This window comes from Aotus nancymaae, unplaced genomic scaffold, assembly GCF_030222135.1.
Source record: "Aotus nancymaae isolate 86718 unplaced genomic scaffold, 86718_ANA_hifiasm-v0.15.2.pri h1tg000010l, whole genome shotgun sequence".
In the NCBI taxonomy this organism is placed as follows: Eukaryota; Metazoa; Chordata; class Mammalia; order Primates; family Aotidae; genus Aotus; species Aotus nancymaae.
In genome coordinates this window covers 8601118-8624069 of record NW_026988421.1, presented here as the reverse complement: position 1 = coordinate 8624069, position 22952 = coordinate 8601118, and the positions used below count along the sequence as shown (strand labels likewise).

General features: G+C 35.8%; 1 protein-coding gene across 4 annotated transcripts in view; it reads left to right on the top strand.

The window, feature by feature from the left end:
- Positions 1-22721, top strand: part of PLEKHA1 (pleckstrin homology domain containing A1) — a 59020-nt gene extending 36299 nt beyond the window's left edge. For 2 of the 4 annotated variants that reach the window (XM_021674623.2, XM_064373775.1), the window contains 7 exons: positions 2253-2378; positions 6542-6685; positions 8237-8305; positions 14535-14599; positions 15293-15356; positions 17297-17386; positions 19977-22721. In XM_021674623.2, coding sequence (XP_021530298.2) covers positions 2253-2378; positions 6542-6685; positions 8237-8305; positions 14535-14599; positions 15293-15356; positions 17297-17386; positions 19977-20291 — 873 coding nt within the window. In that variant the 3' untranslated portion in view covers positions 20292-22721. Of the gene's footprint in view, positions 1-2252; positions 2379-6541; positions 6686-8236; positions 8306-14534; positions 14600-15292; positions 15357-17296; positions 17387-18641; positions 18713-19976 lie in introns of all 4 variants that reach the window. The other 2 variants (XM_064373774.1, XM_064373773.1) reach the window with 2 other exon arrangements.
- Positions 22722-22952: the final 231 nt, after the last annotated feature.

Below are 22952 nucleotides of genomic sequence, written 5' to 3'. Positions count from 1 at the left end.
ATTATAAGGACATATTAGAAGCAGTGAGCTTAACAGCATAAGCAAGGATTCTTAATATATTGTAATTTAAGAAAAATGGAAAAACAAATAGAAGTTTCAGTATTTTTTAGGATGATTTTAAAGGTTTTTCTTACTAATTCCCATGTATGACTAAACTTCTTGGGAGAATAACTGCTACTTTTCTTATGAGTTACCTCTTAGCAGCACCTCTCATCAAATCTAGTTGAATAGATTGTTTTCTCTCTGGTTTCAAGTTCTCTTAATGCTATTTTCTGTTCTCAGTGAGATAACTGGGCCATATTTTCTCTGTCAGAATGATTGAAATATATGATGCTATTCATTAGAAAATATAATGGGCTTCCTTAGCAAATTGTTCCAGGGTATATTATCCTAATTTTATTTGATAAGTAAAATTCTGTTCATTATTTTATTGCCTTTAAAAAGCACTCCAAAATGTGCAAGTTCTTAGAAGAATTGAAGAGGTATTCAGGATTCTCTTCTCTTTCCTGTTTTCTCTCTCTTTTGTTTCTGCCAGTGATGGGCATTGTAGTATGAATATGAACCAGAGGCTGGAAGGTGGGCCTGAGGCCTGAGAGAAACCACTTTAAGGGAGGCAGGTGGGGAAGGAAGGGAGAAGAAGTTTTAGAAGTCACCTAAGAGACAAGTCATTTATTGTATCCATAAATGACATTTATGTGGATTGGGATTTACTGTAGCTCCATGGCCTTTCATATATACGTGGACTATGTTTACTCAATATTTTGCAAAAAGCTGCTTTACAAATCCTTATCTGCATTGTATACCCTCTTCCACAAATCTGGTGGGAGTAGCATTGTATTAGGAGAGCACAGGTTTTAGAGCAGTGTTTCTCAAAGTGTGGTTTATGAAACTCCTGCCTCAAAATGTCTGGTGCTCTTGCTTAAAGTGCAGGTTTTTGAGCTCCACTATAGATTTGTTGAGTCAGAATTTCTGGGTTTGAAGCAGGGGAAGCTGAAGGTTTAAATAATGTTCCTGGGTGATACCTTATGCACGCTAAAGTTTGAGAAACCACATTGCTTTGGAATCACACTAATAAATGGTTTGAGTCTTGAATACAATGTGAATGGTGTCCTGTAGCTCTTCCAGTACTCTGTTAACAGGAATTAGCCGTATGACAGGCAAACTAAGTTAAATGTTTTTATACCGCTACTTCTGTGATTGTCAGTAGTATTTGTCATAGTGTTTCTGAAAGACTACAAAGTTCCACATGCCCTTTGAATCATTGGAGAAAGACTGAATCATGTTCAACATCATAATTGATGCTGAGCAGATTTTATGACATTTTATTCACAGCCTTAAAAATGTATAATTTAAATACAGGCTACATGCTTAACAGTCTACAGATAGAAATAATGCTTAGCTGTGAGTACCTTATTTCCTGAATAGACCACATAAGAAAAGCTAAAATATATGTTAAACATTTGTGATACCTCTGATTCTTTCATCCACTTTAGTGAGGTGCTAGAAGATTCTACTGTTATCACAGTCATTGTTTCCCTGTACTTGTGAATGATACATCATTGATCTAAGTGTTGGAATTTGGACTTTAAATTTCTAGTGATAAGTTTTGTTTTGAACCTTTTGATTTGTGTTAAGAATTTGCTTATTTTTTCTGCTGACTTTGGATTCTTCCATTGAGGCAGTCTTTCAACATTTATTGAATACTTACTATGGTTTTGGTGATAGTCTCTGTCTTGAAGCCAGGAAAGACTGAATATGCCATGATCCCAGAATCATGGGTAGGAATGGAGAAAGGGAAGAAACAGCAAAGAGCTGTAAGCCAGTAGTAAGCATGCCAGTAAACAGGGTCTAGAGCACAGCAGTTGGGTTTGGAAGAATTACACACGCTTGGCTAGAATGTATTATAGTCAAGATCTCAGCCTGTATTCCCTAATGCCCTGAGCCTATTTCCTTGTCTCTTAGGCAGGGGTAGAGCCCCTATACATAGGGTAGACAGGAGTAGTAAATGAGAAAAATGTGTGAAATAGTACCCGCCCGAGTAAACACTCATTAAGTGATAGCTATATTATAAAGTATTATTCAAACAAAAAGTGGTGTGAGAACTTAAAGGAGTACATACATGGACTATAAATAATTTTCGTATGTATTTGTCAGCTATAAGCAAACAGACGATTAATTAGAAATTATGTGAGAAAACAGGTTCACATGTGTAATGCTGGTTGGAGAATGATTCATTTTATTTACGATTTCAGGTACCAAAGCAGTCAGACTCACAGCCTAATTCTGATAACCTAAATCGCCATGGTGAATGTGGGAAGAAGCAAGTGTCTTACAGAACTGATATTGTTGGCGGCGTACCCATCATTACTCCAACTCAGGTAAGATATTAACTCTTCTACTGTGTGAGGGTCTAATTATTGTATATTGATTTTTGTATTGTTAAAACTAAAACATTGCGTCTTTGCTGAATTAGTACAATACTCAATTACTATAAAATATTTTCGTTTATTTCACAACTATTATGAAATATTTGGAAGTCTCATAACATTGAACACTTTTCATGTTTTCTCTAAGCCTTCGGTGTACTTTTCACCTCAGAAGTGGAGAGAGGAGTTCTATATTACACTTTGTAAACGGATTTTTTTCACTTAAATCATGAACATTTTCCAAGTCATCAAAAATCCCTTTATATCATTTTTAATGACTGCATAGTAGTTCTTCCATGGTACCATAAATTATAAATCCTCTATTGGACAAATAGAGTTCTTTTCCTTTTTGTTTCTTTTACCTTTATAAACAATGCTACGATGAATATTCTTAAGTTTGCAAGTAATAATTTTTAAAATCTATATTTTCTACAACCTGGCCTAAGTGAGCTAAACAGAGGACGAATTTTAACTAAATTATATCTCAGAAGTACTAATATGCTAAATTTAGTGTTTATTTGGGTTTTAGGAAAAATATAAATTTATAAACAATTTTTGATGAAATTAAAACTCTTGTTTGAGCTTAAATTCCTTGTTTTACTATTGAAAAGGATAATTTGTAGTGGAAATTAAGTTACTAGTAGTTGAGAAACCAAGAATTTTAAGGTAATCAATTGGTATTGCCAAACTTGGCATTTTTATTACCTCTGTGCCTTTTAAACTTTGACACTTTATAAATCTTTTAAATGGGATTGTATTACACCCCACATTTTTCAGGTCTTTTGCTAGGGGAGGTGATTAGTGGGATTAGAAATCTTACAACATTAATTAATTAATTAACCATTGAGTGCTTTCTTAATGCTTGACAAAGGCTATGTTAGTGAACAAAAATTCCTGCTGTCATAGGAGTGTACATTTTTCACCAAAGTTGGATAAAAAAATAAGCTAGGATTGTGTATTTACTTTTTCCAAAAGTAATGATTTCAAACTGTTAACCTACTGGTTACTATGTAGCTTCTTTCACTTGTATTATGAAGTATGCTGACATAAGGGGTAAGACGATTTTCCTGTAGTTGTGTTAAGATATTGTATTAGTTTGTATCTGTGGCTGTTTTAATTTTGCTTAGAGTTAAGATTTTGTTGCATTGTAAATTTGGTATACATCTTTCAGTAGGTTCTAGGATTTTGTGGGGGGTGTAATTAAAAAAATCTCATAGAATTTTATTGCGTCATTTATTTTGTAGTATAGTTTTAAACATTACAAAATAGTATCGTAAAAGCATTTAGGCAGTATAGTAATGAAAGAACACTAAATCTCATTTACATTAATTTATTCAGTATTGGATAAGCAGTGAGTTAAGTGCTAGGATTAAAAAGTTAAGTATATAATTAGTGTCGACCTGTCTAAACCTAGAAAGGGTTGAAAGTTCCTCAAGATATGTGTGACTCTTAGGACTTAGATTTTCTCAGGATATTTAGAAATTCTAGAAATATACTTTGGGCTTATTTGTGGGATTCTAGATTGTCAGATATTATAAATAGGGAACTGGCTGGGCACATTGGCTCACACATGTTATCCCAACACTTTGGGAGGCTGAGGCAGGCAGATCATTTAGGTCAGGCGTTTGAGACCAGGCTGGCCAACATGATGATACTCTGTCTCTACTAAAAAATACAAAAATTACCTGGGTGTGGTGGTGCATGCCTGTAATCCCAACTATTTGGGTGGCTGAGGAATGGGAATCGCTTGAACCCAGGAGGTGGAGGTTGCAAGTGAGCCGAAATCGCACCATTGCACTCCAGCCAGGGTGACAAAGTGAGACTATGTCTCAAAAAAAAAAAAATCAATCAATAAACAGACAGGGAACCAGTGCATTGAGGAACATGAAAACCTGGGTATAGTTTATTTTTATTTTTATTTTGTTTTTTTGAGACAGAGTTTTACTCTGTCACCCAGGCTGGAGTGCAGTGGTGTGATTTTGGTCACTGCAGCCTCCACCTCTTGGGTTCAGGTGTTTTTCCTGCCTCAGCCTCCTGAGTAGCTGGGATTACAGGTGTGTGCCACCATGCCTGGCTCTGATTTTTGTATTTTTAGTAGAGATGGGGTTTCATCATATTGGCCAGGCTAGTCTTGAACTCCTGACCTCAAGTGATGATCTGCTTGCTTCAGCCTCCCAAAGTGCTGGGATTACAGGCGTGAGCCACCATGCCCAGCCAATTTTTTTTTTAAAAAACATTGGACTGACTTGTAAAATGTATAACTACAGCACTTTTAGAAAAGAGCATAGGAGAAAATCTTGCTCTATGACTAGGCAGAGTTGTGATAAATCAAAAGCACAATCTGTAAAGCAAAAATAGGTAAATTGGACCTCATCAAAATAAAAAATATTTGCTCTGTGAAAACCCTTCTTAAGAGGTTGAAAAGAAGAGCTACAAACTGGGAGAAAATATTTGCAAACCACATGTCCAACAGAGGACTTATATCTAGAACATATAAAGAGCATGTGAAGAACTCAGAACCCGACAGTAAAAAGCCCAAGAAATCCAATTAGAAAATTCATGAACAGATATTTCATCAAAATATAAAAAATAAACAGATGATAAGCAAGCACATGAAAAGATGTTCACCATCATTATCTAGTAGGGAATACAAATTAAGAACATGATGAGATATTGCTGCACACTTGTCAGAATGGCTAAAATAAAAGTTAATGATAATGCAATGCTGCCAGGGATGAGGAGAAACATGATCTCTCAGGTGTTGCTGGTGGGAATGAAAAATAGTATAAGGCCGGGCGCGGTGGTTCACGCCTGTAATCCCAGCACTTTGGGAGGCCAAGGCAGGCGGATGATGAGGTCAAGAGATCAAGACCATTCTGGCCAACATGGTGAAACCCCGTCTCTACTAAAAACAGAAAAATTAGCTGGGTGTGGTGGCACACGTCTGTAGTCCCAGCTACTCGGGAGGCTGAGGCAGGAGAATTCCTTGAATCCGGGAGGCGGAGGTTACAGTGAGCCGAGATTGTGCCACTGCACTCCAGCCTGGCGCCTGGGGACAGAGGGAGACTCTGTCTCAAAAAAAAAAAAAAAAAGAAGAAGAAAAAGAAAAATAGTATAGCCACTCAGAAAAACACTTTGGAGGTTATTTTTTTTCTTTTCTTAAATAAAAGTAAGCTTGTGATTACTATACAACCCAACATTTGCAGGCCTAGGTGTTTATCGTAGATAATTATGTTCACCCACAAACTTAGGCATGAATGTTGATAGCAGCTTTTTTCCTAATAGCTAAAAGCGGGAAACAACTCAAATGTCCTTTAATGGGTGAACAGTTAAGCAGTTGTTCATCCATCCATTCCATGGAATACAGCAGTAACAAGGAATGAACTCTAGATAGAAGGAACAGCCTGGGCGAATCTCTAGAGAATTATACTGAGTGGAAAAAGATAATCTCAAAAGATAACCTCCTGTGTGCTTCCATTTACATTATGTTTTCAATTTGTCAAAGTTACAGTCTTGGGGAACAGATTAGTGGTTGCCCAGGGATTTGGGGGCAGGAGCTCTAAAGCTACACAAGGGAGCCTTGGGGTGATGACCAGTCTTGGGTCTGAAATGTGGTGGTAGTTAAGATCTACATATGTGATAAAACTGCATAGAACTGTATAGACACATAGACAAATGAATGTATGTCAGACTGGTGGACTCTGAATAAAGTTTGTGTGTTGTATTAATGTCAGTTTCTTGGTTTTGATGTTATGCAGTTTCCCTCTGAGGGGAAACTAGTGAAAGGGTGCGTAGGACCTGTTGTACTTTTTGGGGGCAGCTTCTGGTGAATCTGTATAATTATTTCAAAATAAAAAGTTAACCCTTTCTCCCAAAAAGAGCACTGGTGGCAGGACTGGTGCAGAAGAGGAATGGAAATTTGTGCTTTAACCAGTGACAAGAAAATTGTGATTAAGTATCCCAGATTAATTAGAAAACCCTTCAGAAATCTGTTTCTAACTAATCTAAGATGGATTTTAGATTTTCCACTGGGATAACATGAAATAAAAGTATGCTTTGAAACTAAAAAATTATTTGAAGCAAGAAAATTATTTATTTATTTTGCTTCGTTTTAGAAAGAAGAAGTAAATGAATGTGGTGAAAGTATTGACAGAAATAATCTGAAACGGTCACAAAGCCATCTTCCTTACTTTACTCCTAAGCCACCTCCGGACAGTGCAGTTATCAAAGCTGGATATTGTGTAAAACAAGGAGCAGTGGTGAGTAGCCTAACAAAATATATGAAATAACGAAAAAGGATTATGTTCTAGCAAACTCAAATTAACAGGCAAATTGTTTGCTTTATTTTATGAAAGACCCAAAGTGAGAGACCAGCATGCTGAGGAGAGTCAGGAGATAAAATAGGGGTTATTCTGTGCTTAAAACTCAATGCTATTATTTGCTTGGTTTGCAGGGGACCAGGAAAGTTAATGCCTATTACCATTGACTTTCAGTTGAAATGAGCTTTCTTAACAGCTTAATATTCTAGAAGGTTTTTCTGTTGATCTCCACTCATCCTCAGGAGTGGGTCAGGGAAAGAGAGCTGTAGTGGGGAGATGGCAGGCCAGGGGCAGGAAAAGGAGTCGGGGGTGGTAGGGTCCCTTCCTTGATTAGGCATTGGGCTGACCTCAGTGGTAAGCTCTCTGACCTTGGGCTACTTACTTAACCTCTGAGACCCTCAGTTTCTGTTTTAAGGAATATCATATAAAACCTACCATCTAGGGTTTTGCTTTTTAAGAGATGTAAATAAGAGGGGTGTGTTTCCCTTTGCATAGCACCTGGTACTCGGTAAAAGCTGTTATGGGTTAGCCCAGGTATTCCCACAAAATCAGTTCCATGATGAATTTTTTTGCAAGAGCAAGTAAATTTACCAGTATTTCTGAGGTTGCAACATAACCTTGCTATCTAAGCCATTCTTTCTGTGTGAACTAAATCTTTAGAATTTCATAAGAAAATAAACTTTAAAGTTTGAAAGTTTTTTAGAAGTCTGAGAGTAAATAAATACTTAAAATTATTTTGGTTGTTCTGTTTGACTTCTCATCAGTTTTTGGCAACTCTAATTTTTTTAGGGCAGCCAGAGGAATGTTCTTTGACCCCCTGTTTGACCTCCTTTAGGCTGAGGAAAATGGCGGTGAGGGCAGGGGTTTCTTACTGTAGAATGTCTGCTGGTAGAGTCAGAATTCTCATCAGGCTGTGATGCTCGGTTGTATGTACAGACAGTCCGATGGTTCCTTTTTGTTTCACTCTTAAGTCCAAAATACCAGTCAGAGATATTTAAGTGCTTTTGCAAAAACTGTATTTTATTGACAAAAAAATATTTGTACAAAATAGGTTTACTTTATTAAATATTTACTGCTTTACTAAAAAGTACTTGTGGAAGAATTCATGCATTTTTACAGATAGAGAAACCGAATGTGGTTTAATAACATTTCCTGTGTTTGCTCTTTACATGGGGCAGAAGGAGGCAGGGAGTAGGAGGAAGGGGAAGTGCTTTAAAATATTAAAACTGTTTCAGCATCAAAAATACGAAATAATACCATTAAATCATACAATAAAAGATGAAAGCCAGGTACCAAAAATTGAATTAGGAATTCAAAGCCTGGGTAGCTAGAGAGGGATAAGATTTAATTTATCGCATCTCTAAGGGAGGTAATGAGATTTTTCGGTGCTTGGCATGTCTGATTGTGGGTTCATATCGGGGTAATTAAGTGGTGACTAACATTTGGCATTCTTAGAAACAGAAGTCTTATGTCTGTGTTCATCTCTGGTAGATGAAAAACTGGAAGAGAAGATATTTTCAGTTGGATGAAAACACAATAGGCTACTTCAAATCTGAACTGGTATGTTGTTACATCATAAATGTTGCCATAAAAATGTTTGAAAAGTGTTGCATTGTAGTGATTATAATTTCTTGTACTGTTCTCTAGTTTTAGAATAACTAGTTTTTAGAGATACATACAGTTTATTTGGTTGTGATGCTTTTGGTTAATGATATTTTTCTTAAATTTGTGGTTAAGTAAAAAGATCCTATCTTCAAAGCAGCATTCCACCTTGAAAGATCTGAAGATCTCAGAATCCCCTAGTCTGTAAATTTTCTCTAAAGGGGCATCAGAGGAGCTGGTGTAAAGAATTCTGTTTGTAAAGTCAACATTTAAGACTCTGTATTTCTGCTTTTTCTTAACATTTTCTTTACCTAGTTCAGATTGACTCATAAATCACTTCACATAAGATGTTTTTGTCCTCCCTGAAGGTAGAATCAGAGATTGAAATTCCCTCTTTGCCTTGTGTGAGTAGTATCTTTATTTAAAATATCGTTGGGTGAACTGAGTCCTGAAATAGCTTATTGGATAAATTGAATGCAATTCTGTACTATAAATGTCTATCCTACATCTTCTTTCTGTATGGGATCTTTGAGAAGGGAACTTTATACTTTATTTGAATGAAGTCACCAGAACAGCATTGTCCATTAGAACTTTGTGCACGAATGGAAATGTTTCGTATATGTATTTTCCAATGGCACTACCTACATGTAGCTGTTGAGTGCTGGAAATGTGGCTAGTGTGACTGAGGAACTGACTTTATTTCATTTTAATTAATTTAAATTCACATCATTATACATAATGGCCACTGTATTGGCCAGCAGGGCACTAGTGTATAGGAAGGGAATAGTTTAAGATTGACCTCAGGAGTCAGCTCCTTCTGGGAAGCTTTTAGACTCTGGGTTAAGTGTTTTCTCTTTATATGTCCTGTGGTACCCTATGCATACCTGTATCATAATACTCTTCTCAGGGTTTTGCAGTCACGTGCATACTTGTCTTTGCTACTAAATTAAATGAGCTTCCTGAGGGTAAAGACTTGTAGTCTTTTATGATCACAGGGCCTGGCACTTGGTAGACAATCAGTAAGTGTCTTTGAATGAATATAAATGGCATAGCACAGCAAGAAGAGGCATTTTAGCGTGTGGCTTTTTCAAAGCTTAAGAGCTTCAACTGGAAGTAGTAGTTACTTGGTTTAGAAAGTACCTGCCTTGTTGTCTCAGAAGGCTACAGTTGTGCTTGGTCAGCAGGTTGACTCATTGATTTTGTTTAATGCCAATACTCCTGGGAAGAGTCATTCATGCAACAGACATTCATTGAGCTCTCCATGAATCTGGCGCACTGTTCTGGGAACTGGAAATAAAAGAGAATAATTAGCAAAGTTCTTTGGCCTCCAGAAGTTCAGTTTTGGTGGGGAAATTGACATGTGCCCCCATCATCAACAGTAGTTTTAATAATTAGGAATATTTTCAGTATTTAGAAATTGCAGATAAAGCTGAAAACCTTTAAAGGCCAGTAATTATAACTATACTTACATTTTCCTAATTTTACAGAGTATAATCTTATCTCCCATGGTAGTTCTTTGTTCTTTTTCTTAAATTCCACAGAATAATGCCCAGCGTACAGGTTTTCAAAACTTAGTAAATATTTCTGTAGTAGTTCTTGTCTCAGCTTCCCCTCCCCCAGTTTTAACATTTCTGAAATCTTAGGGATATTTCTTAGAGTTGCTAAGGGTGAGGGGCAGCCAGGCTACACATGCTACCCTTTGGGTAAAATCCAGAAGACACCAGCATCAGCATGTGCAGAAAACAGTGTTGGCAGCTTCAGAGAAAATCTCAGGGATATCATGAAACATTCTTAAATGCTGCATCACCAACACTTTTTGGCATAAAGAATGGCTTGGAGTGAAAAACTTGGACATTGGTGGCTCCAAGTCAAAAAGTGATTTGGAAGATCTGGAATCTGGATGTGAAATCTTAAAAAACTGTAATCAGGCCTGGGGCGTTGGCTGTTGCCTATAATTCCAGCACTTTGGGAGGCTGAGGTGGGCGGATCACCTGAAGTCAGGAGTTTGAGACTAGCCTGACCAACATGGAGAAACCCCATCTCTACTAAAAATACAAAAAATTAGCTGTGCATGATGGCACATGCCTGTAATCCCAGCTACTCAGGAGACAGAGGCAGGAGACCCTCTAGAACCCAGGAGGCAGAGGTTACAGTGAGCCGAGATTGCGCCATTGCACTCCAACCTGGATAAGAGCAAAACTCCATCTCAAAAAACAACAACAACAAAAAACAAAAATTGTTACCAGTATATCTTGTTATATTTTTCTCTTTTATATATGCTTAAGAATGATATATGATAAAAATGTTTAAAATATAAATGGGCTCGTTTATAAAACCTTTTCATCATGGGAAAGTATAAACGTACACTTTTAGTAGACAGAAATAATATATGGAACCTGCATGTACCCATCACCTAGATGTCGTAATTGTTAACACATGGCTCAGCTCGTCTTGTTTCTGTTTTACCAGCCACTTCCTGCTTCATATTTTGAGGCAAATCCTAGATATCTCACATTTCATCTGTAAATATCGCAGTGTGTATCTCTAAAAGATCATTTAAAAGTTTTAAAAACAAGTATAAAAGACTGAATTGCACAACTGAAAAACTGGTGAACATATTTGCAACATATATTAGAAATGAAACTCAACAAAAAATCTTAAGAAATGAGAGGATTTTTCCTCACCTTCTTTGCCCTCTTTTCCTTCCATCAATCCCAAACAATTAAGACCCCATTTTATTAGGTGAGGCAAAGCAACATAGGCATCCAAGAGGAACCAGTGTAGCCTTGTGTGGTGTCAGAGCCCACGCAGGATAAGGAGACTGTCTTCTTAGGGGGTTAGCCCCACGTGGAGTAGGGAGAGAAGGGCATCCACAAGGGGAAGGGGTGGTGGCAGAGATGGGAGAATGGCCTCATACACACTGATTGATAAAATAAGGAAATATATTAAGGATAATAGAAGCCAAGTTTCTTGTCAGAGAAACAGTAGTTTTTGGTGAATGGATGTATATCTATATGTATGATCAGGAATGAAATATTTACATAGTTTCAAAGTACCTATCTACTAAAATAGGTATTAAGTATTGTGCAAGGGGATAAAGTAACATTACAGCCAAGAAACCTGGCAGATACCACTTTACTCCGGTTGGTCAGATGATTAAAATGAATGTCATTGTTAATGAGATAAATTGAAATAACTTACCACCTGACAGGGTAGCGTTAAGAAGACAACATCGCTTCGGTACGGTGATTCTCCTGCCCAATGTGTATACTCTGAATCTCATCATGAGGCATACCCAAATGAGGGCCATTCTCCAAAATAATTCCTTCCACTCTTCAATAGAGTCAAGATTATGAAAGTCAAGAAAATAATGAGGAGCTGTTCCAGACTGAGGAAAAGAAAATATTTGATAAGCAGATGGTGTTTGTGCTTCTGAACAGAATTCTTTTGCTCTAATAAAAGACGTTTTGGGCACAGTTTTCTGATTCTGATGATTATGTTACGATTATTTAAGAGATGTCTTTATAGGAAAAGTATTCAGGGGTAGTGTGGGACAGGTCAGCAACTCACTCTGAAATGGTTCAGGAAAATCAGTTCTTTGTGCTGTATTTTCAGTCCTTGTATAAATTCATGATCGTTTCAAAGTTTAAAAAAGAAAATGGATAGGAAAGTATCTGGAAGGCAAATGAACAAAAGACATGAATATTCAATTTAAAAAAATTAAAATGGGTCTTAAAATATTTTAAAAATTCAGCATCACTGATAATTAAAACTGCACTGAAATATTCTCATCTATCATGAGAAGGTTGTGGCTGAGTGAAGAGATTGGCAAATCCCTACCCACCCTATCCAAAGGCAACTGTAAATGCCATTCTGTAAACAAGAGGAATCAGGAACCCTTGGCGGTATAACCGATTTCAGAGTTAGGGCAGATAAAGTACCACCTGAGGTTAGAAAATGAAATTGTGCCAGAAAATGAGGAAGTGCCTCAGAGAATGAATGGAACATGTCAAAAGGACACAGAAATTACCTTCAAGGGCCTGACCAAAATGCAGACAATTTAAACAACAAAATAAATAATGATAGTAATGGATTATAACCCATAGAATAAGATGAGTCATGAATAAATAAATGGAGAAGGAAAAATATTTCCTTAGAATAAAATTCTGTCTTAATATATGTAGATGGATTGATGGGTTAGAATAAATAACCATTTGACAACCACTAGTAATGGTTTCAGGCAAGAGGCTTCAGTGTTTGATAAAACTAGTGGCAAAATTACGATGAGAATCCCGGCATTACATCGGTTCCAGGTATCTCCCCACAAAATACTTAACAATGACAAAGGGAAAAGTAATTTTACAGTTACTGGCAAACATGTCCTTAAGTGAGAGATCAGAGTTAACACACTGGTGACAGGACAAGCCACCATCAGGTGTGTACCTCCTAATAGTGGTCCACTGAGAAGAACAGTGTCATGCCTATGGCTTCCTGTCAAAAATGTATAACCTGAATTTCAGCAAATATCAGACAAACTCAAATTGGGAGGCGTTCTACAAAAATAACTGGCCTGGTCTTTTTAAAACTCTGAAAAACGATTGAAGAACTATTCCACAGTTAAAGGAGACATGACAGCCGCATACAAGATACGACCCTGGATTAATTAAACTCTGGATCAGAAAATAGTTGTCCTTGTGCTGTAAAGAATATGAGTAGGGCAGTTAGTGAAAGCTGAAGATGGTCTGTAGATAATAGTGTTGCATCAGTGTTGAGTTTCCAGTTTTCATAATTGCACTGTGGTTATGCAAGAGCACATCCATGTTTTAGGAAATACACACTGAAGTATTTAGTAGTAAAGGTACATCATATTTGCAACTTACCTTCAGGCATTTCAGGAATCTATACACACACACACACACACACACACATATACATATACATATATATATAAACAGACAGTTATAAAGCAAATGTAAAATATTAACAGTTTAGAAAACAAGGTGTAGTTTATGTAGAAATTATTGGTACTGTGTTTCTAAGTCTTTTATAGTGTGAAATTATTCTATTTTGTGAAACTTTTTAAAAAGATCTGTGATTTTTTTTTTTTTTTTTTTTTAAAAAAAACACTCCAGGCTGGGTGTAATGACTCATACCTGTAATCCCAGCACTTTGGGAGGCCAAGGTGGGCGGATCAACAGAGATCATGAGTTTAAGACCAGCCTGGCCAACATAGTGAAACCCTGTCTCTACTAAAAATACAAAAATTAGCTGGGCATGGTGGTGGGCACCTGTAATCCCAGGTACTCTGGAGACTGAGACGGGAGAATTCACTTGAACCCTGGAGGGGGAGGTTGCAGTGAGCTGAGATCACGCCATTGCACTCCAGCCTGGGCAACAAGAGCGAAACTCTGTGTCTCAAATAAAAAAAGCACTCCATCATGGTTTAGTTTTATTTTTGGTGCTGCATAAAGTAATGGTATGTCTTACTCTCATGCTGTCATAGTCAATGAAATGTATATTATATTTTATGGAATGTATACTAGAAATATGCTATTAGGAACCAGTTTTATTTTATATTTGTATCTTATATCTACTTTGTAACCTTGGGTGCGATACTTAACATGTCTAATCTGCAGTTTCAGCACATGAATAAATAGTACATGTGTTGTAGGGTTGTAGAAAGTGTGAGATAAAACATTTAAAACCTAGCAGATGTCTCAGTACTTAGTAAATGTACAGTTGTGTGTGTGTGTGTGTGTATTTATAGAAGTGATATTTGTAAAATGACAAAATTAAGTGAAAGAAGCTGTATGTGCACTTGCTCTGCTGACTTGTATATCAAAGTGACATTCCAGAAAAGAAGGTGCTGCGCATACTGGTAAGTGCGTCCATTGGGAGCAGTCTGATGGCTAGTAGCTTTTAATAAGCTATACTGTCTTTAAGGCCAGAAATAATATAAATAAGTGTCATATGCAGTTTTTATTGTTTCAAACAACGGTGTATATGAGACTGTAGTGTTTGAGCTGTTCAGATGCTGGATGGCTTAAGAAGGTAGATTTATTTCTGAGATGTGCTTCAGAAAAGAAGTATGATTTTCACATGGGTCTTCAAATAAGACAGCTAACCTTTGGAAGGTTTTTAAGAATGAACGTCATGTATCTGTTTGCTTTTTTTTTTTTTTTGCCAGGAAAAGGAACCTCTTCGTGTTATTCCACTTAAAGAGGTTCATAAAGTCCAGGAATGTAAGCAAAGGTAAGGAACAGCTCTGACTTGATGCCTGGTACAACTTATGAACACAGAACAGTGCCTTAGTTTGAGTAATATACTTACAGATTACATTTTTCCATATAAATTGTAATTATGGTTTAACTTTTTATAGCTGAGATATGCTAGAATTTTCAAAACCCTCAGATTAAAGATTATATTTAATTCTTTATAGTTGAGATACGCTAGAATTTTCAAAACCCTCAGATTGAAATATTTTGTTCATTTGAAAACTAAAAATTAGGAAACAATCCTTTATTTGTTTCTTTGAAATCTAAAAATACAGAAACAGCTTATTAATGGAAAGGAAGAAATTTAATGTGAACAACTTATGGTTGGGCCATCAGATTTGACAAATTGATGTATTAAAAATTCTAATGTTTAAAAGATGCAGAATAGAGCATACAACACAAGAAAATGTTTTAGCTGTGACAGTGTTTCACCAAACTACTAAAAACTCTGAACTTTAAAAGTTGCATTATGAACTTTTTCTAAAAGCAAAACTACATAAAATATGTAAAATCTTGTATGAAAATAAATGGGAAAAAGTAATTTCGGCTTGTCAAATCAGTGCTTTACCTCTTTATTTATTTATTGACACATACTGGGTACTAGGTAAACAAAGAGAAATTGTCAAACAACTGTTATTTAAGTATAATTGGATTTTTTTTTTTCATACAGTGACATAATGATGAGGGACAACCTCTTTGAAATTGTAACAACGTCTCGAACTTTCTATGTGCAGGTAATATACTTACTTGGCAATTATAGATCCTCCTAACAAGAAATTAATAATTTTAGAGGTGAAATAAACATAAATAAGCTTGTTGCTCTTGAGGTTTAAAAAATATGACAACTGTAATTCACCAGCTTAATAGAAGGATGGTATATATAGAGTTATTGGTAGAGTTATATGTTCAGGAAGTGGGAATATTCTTTGTTATGAACTAGTTAGTGAACCTAGAACTAAGTATTTGGAGAAAGGGAAATGCTTTTAATTTAGATGTTAAGTGTGTACCTTCAAGTCAGATTACTTTTGCACATATTTTAGAATTTTGATTTTTCTGTTATTTTTTGGTAACCTTATAAAAAAATACCCGTAGTAAAAGTAGAGAGTAGATCTATATGGTTTCACTGATAGTTGGCATCCTGTATTTAAGTTTAAATTGTACTTTTTGCGTACCTCATTGAATTATTTACAAAGAAAATTTTTATAAAGATTTAGGCTGGTGTGGTGGCTCACACCTGTAATCCCAGCATTTGAGAGGCCAAGGCAGGCACATCACTTGAGTCCAGGAGTTCAAGACCAGCCTGGGCAACATGGCAAAAACCCATCTCTACTAAAAATACAAAAATTAGCCAGGCATGGTGATGCAGGCCTGTTAGCCCAGCTACTTGGGAGGCTGAGGCACTAGAATCACTTGAACCCAGGAGGCAGAGGTTGGTGTGAGCTGAGCTCGTGTTACTGCACTCCAGTCTGGGTGACAGAGTGAGACCCTGTCTCTAAACAAAAAAAAAAAAAAAAAAAAAGGATGATTTGTTTTTGTTTTATTAAAGAAGTTAAATATGCTTTTTCCAGAAAACTAGGAAAATATAGAAAGATGTGGTTTATAAAACAGTCAATTCCACATTGAGGCAACCATTTTTATGTTTTTACTCCCTTCAGGTATATATTTTTATAATAGGTGAGGTCATACTAAATATAGGGTTATATTCTGTTTGTTTCATACATTGTTATTTTTTTCCATGTCATTAAAAATTATCTGAAGACCTTTTAGAACTGCATCATACTCCATTGTATTGATGTTCCACTAGTAAATTGTTTCTGTATTACTGTGTTGCTGAACGTTTATGTGCATAGTTTTTATACATTTACTGCAATAAATGATCTGATGAAATATATCTTTGTGCATTACTTTACCTGATTTCTTTAGGGTAAGTTTCTAATTGAGAGGAACTATCAGAGTGTGACCCTTTCTATTTTGTCAAATTAATTTCTAGACTTGTATTTCCATTAGTACTGAATGAAATATACTCTACTTTTGCCTGTTTTTAAGTTTTTGTTAATATTACTTATTAAAAAATATCTCATATTGTAAATTTTTTCATATTTCTAGATTCTAGAAGTATAACAGATTCTAGAATATAGAAGCAAGAGGCAGTATCTCTGTAACCCCCTTTGGGGCCTTATTTAATTGGATTTAATTTCGTAGTAAGATTTAAAATTCACATTGAAAGCCAGACTTATCTGTCAATACTTGTTGTAGGATTTAGGGTACTACTAGAAATTATTTCCAGAAAAATAATATGTAAAATAATGTCAGAATTTAAAAAAATTATGCAACTACATAAATCTTGTAGCAGATTCAGGTGGTCTAGTGGTAGAGTGAAATAAGAAGGGTTTTCTTTGACTTCCTCCTCTTGTTTTCTCTCTGGAGATATTCATTGACACCTTTTGATGGGTCTGATCTTGACAATGAAGTGCTCAATTTATGTCTCTGTGAAGTAAGACCTAGCAAAACCTGTTTTTAAAAAACGATTTCTCAGTTTTTTTTTGAAAACAATTGCCTTAGAGTGATTTTGTTGATAATAGTATTTAAATTATCAAAATAAACACATTGGCTTTATAAAAGTAGAAGCTGATTTTGAGGAAAAGTTGACTGAATGAGTTCTGTTTTCCTTTAGGCTGATAGCCCTGAAGAGATGCACAGCTGGATTAAAGCAGTCTCTGGCGCTATTGTAGCACAGCGGGGGCCCGGCAGATCTGCATCTTCTGTAGGTTTCCTGCTCTCTCGGGTGATACTCCCTTGGGTCCCCCCATCCTGTTGAATTGTTTTCCTTCCTCCCAATCCATCTGGTTTCTTTCTTTATTGAGATTTATTTGCATGTTGACTTTTATACCAATTGGACTTCCAAAAAATAATGCATTTCTAATTTAATGCTTCCTTGTAGTGTTACATATACATAACTTTCTGTGAATTGTATTGTGTTAAATGCACAAGCAGGGCAACTAAAGAATGAACATTTCCTTGCTTTGTCTTAGGAGTTCTTACTTGTCAGTAGCTCTAGATTTGGCGTAATTTGACAGATGCTTAGTATGGTGTATGGCCTGATCATTAAGACTTTTAGTTGTAGCATTACACAGTTTTGTGAACTTCTTGATTTCCACTTTACTTCCTCTGATTTCAGTTGAGGTTTTTTGGTTTTGTTTTTTAGCTTTGGCTTCACCATGCCATAAGATCTCTGAGCAGCTGGGACCTTAAATGCAGTTCAGTGCTCCCAGTGTTTCCAGTTCATGTTTTCATTCTCATTTTAAAATCTGTCTGAAAAGTCTGCTTCTGAAAACTACCATAACTATCTCTGTGGTAGTAGGATAATAAAATTGAAATACAAATACACGTTCTACTCAGAAATATTTCGTAAAAATTTTTATGTTCAAGTACATAAGAATTAGATTTGGCTTTGGAATACTTTGGCCAGTGATCTCAGATCTGAAAATTCAAAGTATCTTAAAATGTAACACCGCCATCTGTAGAAAATAGTCTCGTATGTAGCATGATAGCCTTTATTATCTAGATTTACTATGATATATATGCTAGATACTTATACTTTTAATATTTTTTTCTGATACTATTATAATACTGCCTTTTATTTTCTGGTAGTAGTAACTACAGATAAATAGAAATTAATGTTTCTGATTTCTTAATTGTTAAGTCATTCTGTTTATATCCTTTTTGAAATACCCAAGAAGTCATTTTCATAGATGTTCATTTTGTAACTGCCTGTATTTTATGTGACTTTTTCAGCAGTCAAGTATGAGACTCTCTGCAAAAACAGTGTCTGTTGGGAAGAGGAAAAGTTGGACAGTGTCTGTTGGGAAGAGGAAAAGTTGGAGAAGGATGTTTGTGTTTTGTGCTTTGTGGTGGGGGCAAATTAGACTATCTAGCTATGACTGTCAGCAGAACTTTCTCTTTTCCTCCCTCTACCCAGTATAGGTTAACTCTAATCTTAGCTTTGCACTGTGTTCCAGATGCGGCAGGCCAGAAGGCTGTCGAACCCTTGTATACAGAGGTATACATCAAGAACTGGTGAATGCAGCACGTATGTGGGCTCTCACGCAAACGTGCCTTCTTAGTGGAGGGCCCAGACTTACTCACTACTTACAACTGATCATAGAAAGTTGAGTTAACCAAACTGCCTTTTGCAGTTATTGTGACTGATTTTGTCAATACTAACGCAAACTATTTCACTATAGTCATCAGATTGGATATATATATAAAAAGAAAAAATTAAAACTACAACTTTACTAACAGAAAGAGACATTAATGTATAAAAATTAATATACTGAACTGCTGCAAGAGTTTCAATTTCTTTATTTTATGTACTTTAAGATTTTTAAAATACTACAACACCTATGAAATGCACCATTGTTCTAATAATATATGCAAACTAATGCATGCATATGCATTGGATAAACTGTACATTACTATAGTTTGCATGGCATTTAAAAATCTCTGAAATTTAGCCATCTAATAGGACTCTATAGTGTTTTGGTAATTTGTAGCACTTTGTTTTCAAAGCCACTAGTATAAAGGAATATAAAATGCAAGTATATAGCAGTGTATTTAGAATGGCCATATATAAGGATATCTTCAGATTTGATCTAGTTAGAAGCATATTGAAATTAACATTTACAACTGATAATTATTTCATCACAGTTTAAAATATGATTAAATATGTACCCTTTGTTACCTTTAAAATATTAAGCCATATGAATATATTACCTATTCAGAAGTAAAATTAAATAAAAAATGAAAAAACTGCTATTATTGGTTGCAGTGAAATTCAGGGAAGGAAAATCTAAGTTTTATCAGCAAAATAATGTTTGAAAGATGTTGATTCATGCTTATTAAAGAAATATGGCCTTTCATTGTCATAGTCTATATTTGCTTTCTAAAATATGTGGGATAATTCCTAGTGTTGACTGAGAATATACTCTTAAATAAAATGATACAGCTGGGAGGTTCTCTTTTAAACACAGTTCAGTTGCAGCTGGAACACTATATTTCAGTTTAGGTTGGCTGAATCTTCAAAGTGTCATAGGCTGCCAAATTCAGCTTTGGTGACGGAGCTGGTTTCCTAGTGGAAATGGTTTTTGGCTATCATCGCTTTAAACTCACCTCTAAAAATGCATTGCTTTGGGAAAGAACTTGCACATTTATGCTGCATGGCCTCTGCTTGTGCTCTGTGTGTGTGTGTGTGTGTGTGTGTGTTTTGTTTGTTTTTCAGAGGATCAAGTCTCACACTGAGTGACTAACCTGGTCATTAGTGATGGACTGTGTCTGACTGCCACTCTTTTTTGCAGGAGCATCCCCCCGGTCCTTCAGAATCCAAACACGCTTTCCGTCCCGCCACCGCAGCCGCCACCGCCTCACATTCCACAGCCTCTCGCAGCAACTCTTTGGTCTCAAGCTTTACCATGGAGAAGCGAGGATTTTACGAATCTCTTGCCAAGGTCAAGCCAGGGAACTTCAAGGTCCAGACTGTCTCTCCAAGAGAACCAGCTTCCAAAGTGACTGAACAAGCTCTGTTAAAACCTCAAAGTAAAAATGGCCCTCAGGAAAAAGATTGTGACCTAGTAGACTTGGATGACGCGAGCCTCCCGGTCAGTGACGTGTGAGGCAGACGTGCATGGAGCCTGCCTGCCTCTGCCTCCTCAGTTTCCTTTCGTGAGGCTTCTAGCCAAAGACGATAAAGGGGGAAATGGTTTTTAGTGCGGATATTATACTGCCTCTTAGGTGTATTCTTTATAAGCTGGTAAACCAAGAATCTAGGGAGTGGCCAAACTAAATATAATTTCTTTAAAAAGAAAGAAAAAGGAAAAATCCAAAATATCTCAGTGTCATCTGTCTGAAGCATTGTGTGTTCTCATTTGGGTGGTAACCATGTGTGTGTAATATTTTTTCCTAGTGATTTTGACAGTTTAAATGTTTAACAACTTAAAACATTAAAAATGCTGATTAAATACTTTGGTCATTTAAAAAATGCTACTATGACGTCTGATTACAAATTTTCACTATTTACACATCCTTATTGGTCACTATTACCAAATGAAATATTGCCAGACCAAGATACCTAAACTCATGATGTCTGTGGTGCTGTAACATTTATACTGCAATGTGGACTATGTTGAAATTACAAACATTTTTGATGCCCTGAATCTTGAGGTGAGTTGCAAATTTTGCATAGAGGATATTATTCGACCAACATAAGGGTTGTGGGTTATACTTGGGTAGAGAAAAGGGAAAAACTAGAATTCAAACAACTCTGTTTTAGATGTTTGTTTGAAAAAGTTTAATCAGGCCTTGGAGCAGTTAGTGCTTTATTCAGCAAAAATTATTTGGTAGGAAATTTTTGGGAGAGCTGATTTTCTTATAAAAGTTTTGTAAATAGTTCTTATTTCTATATTTGGATCGGTGAAAGACCTCAAGTTTATATGTAAAGACGTAACTGCCCGTAGTCATGAAATTGTTGTGACCTCTCCTTTTTGTCACTAATAACCTAGATTCAAGTGCCTGTGTTTTTTCATCTTGTTTAGGAATGGTTTGAGATTCATATGCTAAAAAGTCCTCCTACATGACTGGTTTTAAACATTGAGATAAAATTAATTTTCAGTAGAATAATGTGTTAAAAAGATAGCATTTTATGTTAGAGATACCAGAATGCTGGTATTCTGCTACCTGTGCAATATGTATGTTTGAAAGAAAACAAATTTGGGAATACATTTAATCATGGGCATCTAGATATAAGCACCTCTCTAAAGAATTCTTCATTTCTGGTGTTGAATTATAGACCAGTTTGAGTAAATACTGGTTTTTTGTTTTTTTTTTTTTTTTTTTTTTTTGGAGACAGCGTCTGGTTCTTTTGCCCAGGCTGGAGTGCAGTGGCGTGATCTCAGCTCACTACAACCTCCGCCTCCTGGCTTCAAGCAGTTCTCCTGCCTCAGCTTCCTCAGTAGCTGGGATTACAGGCACATGCCACCACACTCGGCTAATTTTTGTATTTTAGTAAAGATGGAGTTTCACCATGTTGGCCAGGCTGGTCTTGAACTCCTGACCTCAAGTGATCCACCCATCTCAGCCTCCCAAAGTGCTGGGATTACAGGTGTGAGCCACCATGCCTGGCCCGTGAGTACTGTTTTTGTGGTTCCATCTTAAACATTTGCTTTAAAAAAACAGTCTTGAATTTCACATGCTGCTATTTTTATATTTTGCCATTTTACTGTACTGTTTTGTTTTGAATTCTTACATATCACTGAAAATTTCTCTTTCATTTTCTAAGATGACTTCTTGTCTGAGACAGAAAAGTTTCCTACTACAGCAGTGGGGTCCAGAGGTTAAGATCTATTAGAATTATAGTATCGGTTTAAAAATCTGTATGCATAAAGAGTATACCACTCAACTTTTTTATTCATAAGCTAATATTTTTTTAAAGTTAGATTTTTTTCTCTTTTGCAGCTACATTTGAAAGTGATAAAGAGATTTTAATTATCACTTTTTCTGCTGATATATTCACTATAATGGCTTTTTTGAAAGTGTCTTTTTCATAAACACACCCGAGAAATCTGATATAGACACTTTGCAATATTTAAGAACCTAATGCTGTTTAATTTTGGTACAGCTTCCACACTGCATGTTCATTTTAGCATATTTTGGTATTTGCAATTTGATATATTTCATGGTGGTAAAATATTAGCTCTATTTTGGGACATTTTTAAATAGAACTGTCCTTGTTCAGTAGCATAGGAAAATGTTCTTGTGATTGTCAGGGTCTCCTAATATTTATCTCAATTCTTTTATAAGTCTATGGAAATTATTTAATTATTTTAAAACTTACACACTTTTCTGGTAAATATGTCACATCTGAGTTCAAAAAAATTACTTTGAATACCTTAATATTTGCTGCATTTTTTTTCTGTATATGTAACATGTCTTCTTTCAGAATGGGAATATATGTGTGCCTCCCAGCATTTACTGTTAAAGTCTGTTATCTTTATATGTCAAACTGGTTGAACACTGTAATGACTTGAGAATAAACTGCACAGAGTTTATTCTGACTTATTTCTCATTTTGTTTGATTCAGCTCTTGTGTGAACAAGTAAATAAAATGATTAGGGATGTGTTTGGTTAATTGACTTCAATTTATATATTTAAGGACAGTAATTATTGGGTAATCTTTGCAAGAATAAGAAACATCAGAACTGAATTCTTAAGGCATCACTTCATGTGAAATCATAGAAGGAACCTTTTTTTTTTTTTTGGTAGGGGAATGAACTTGCTCA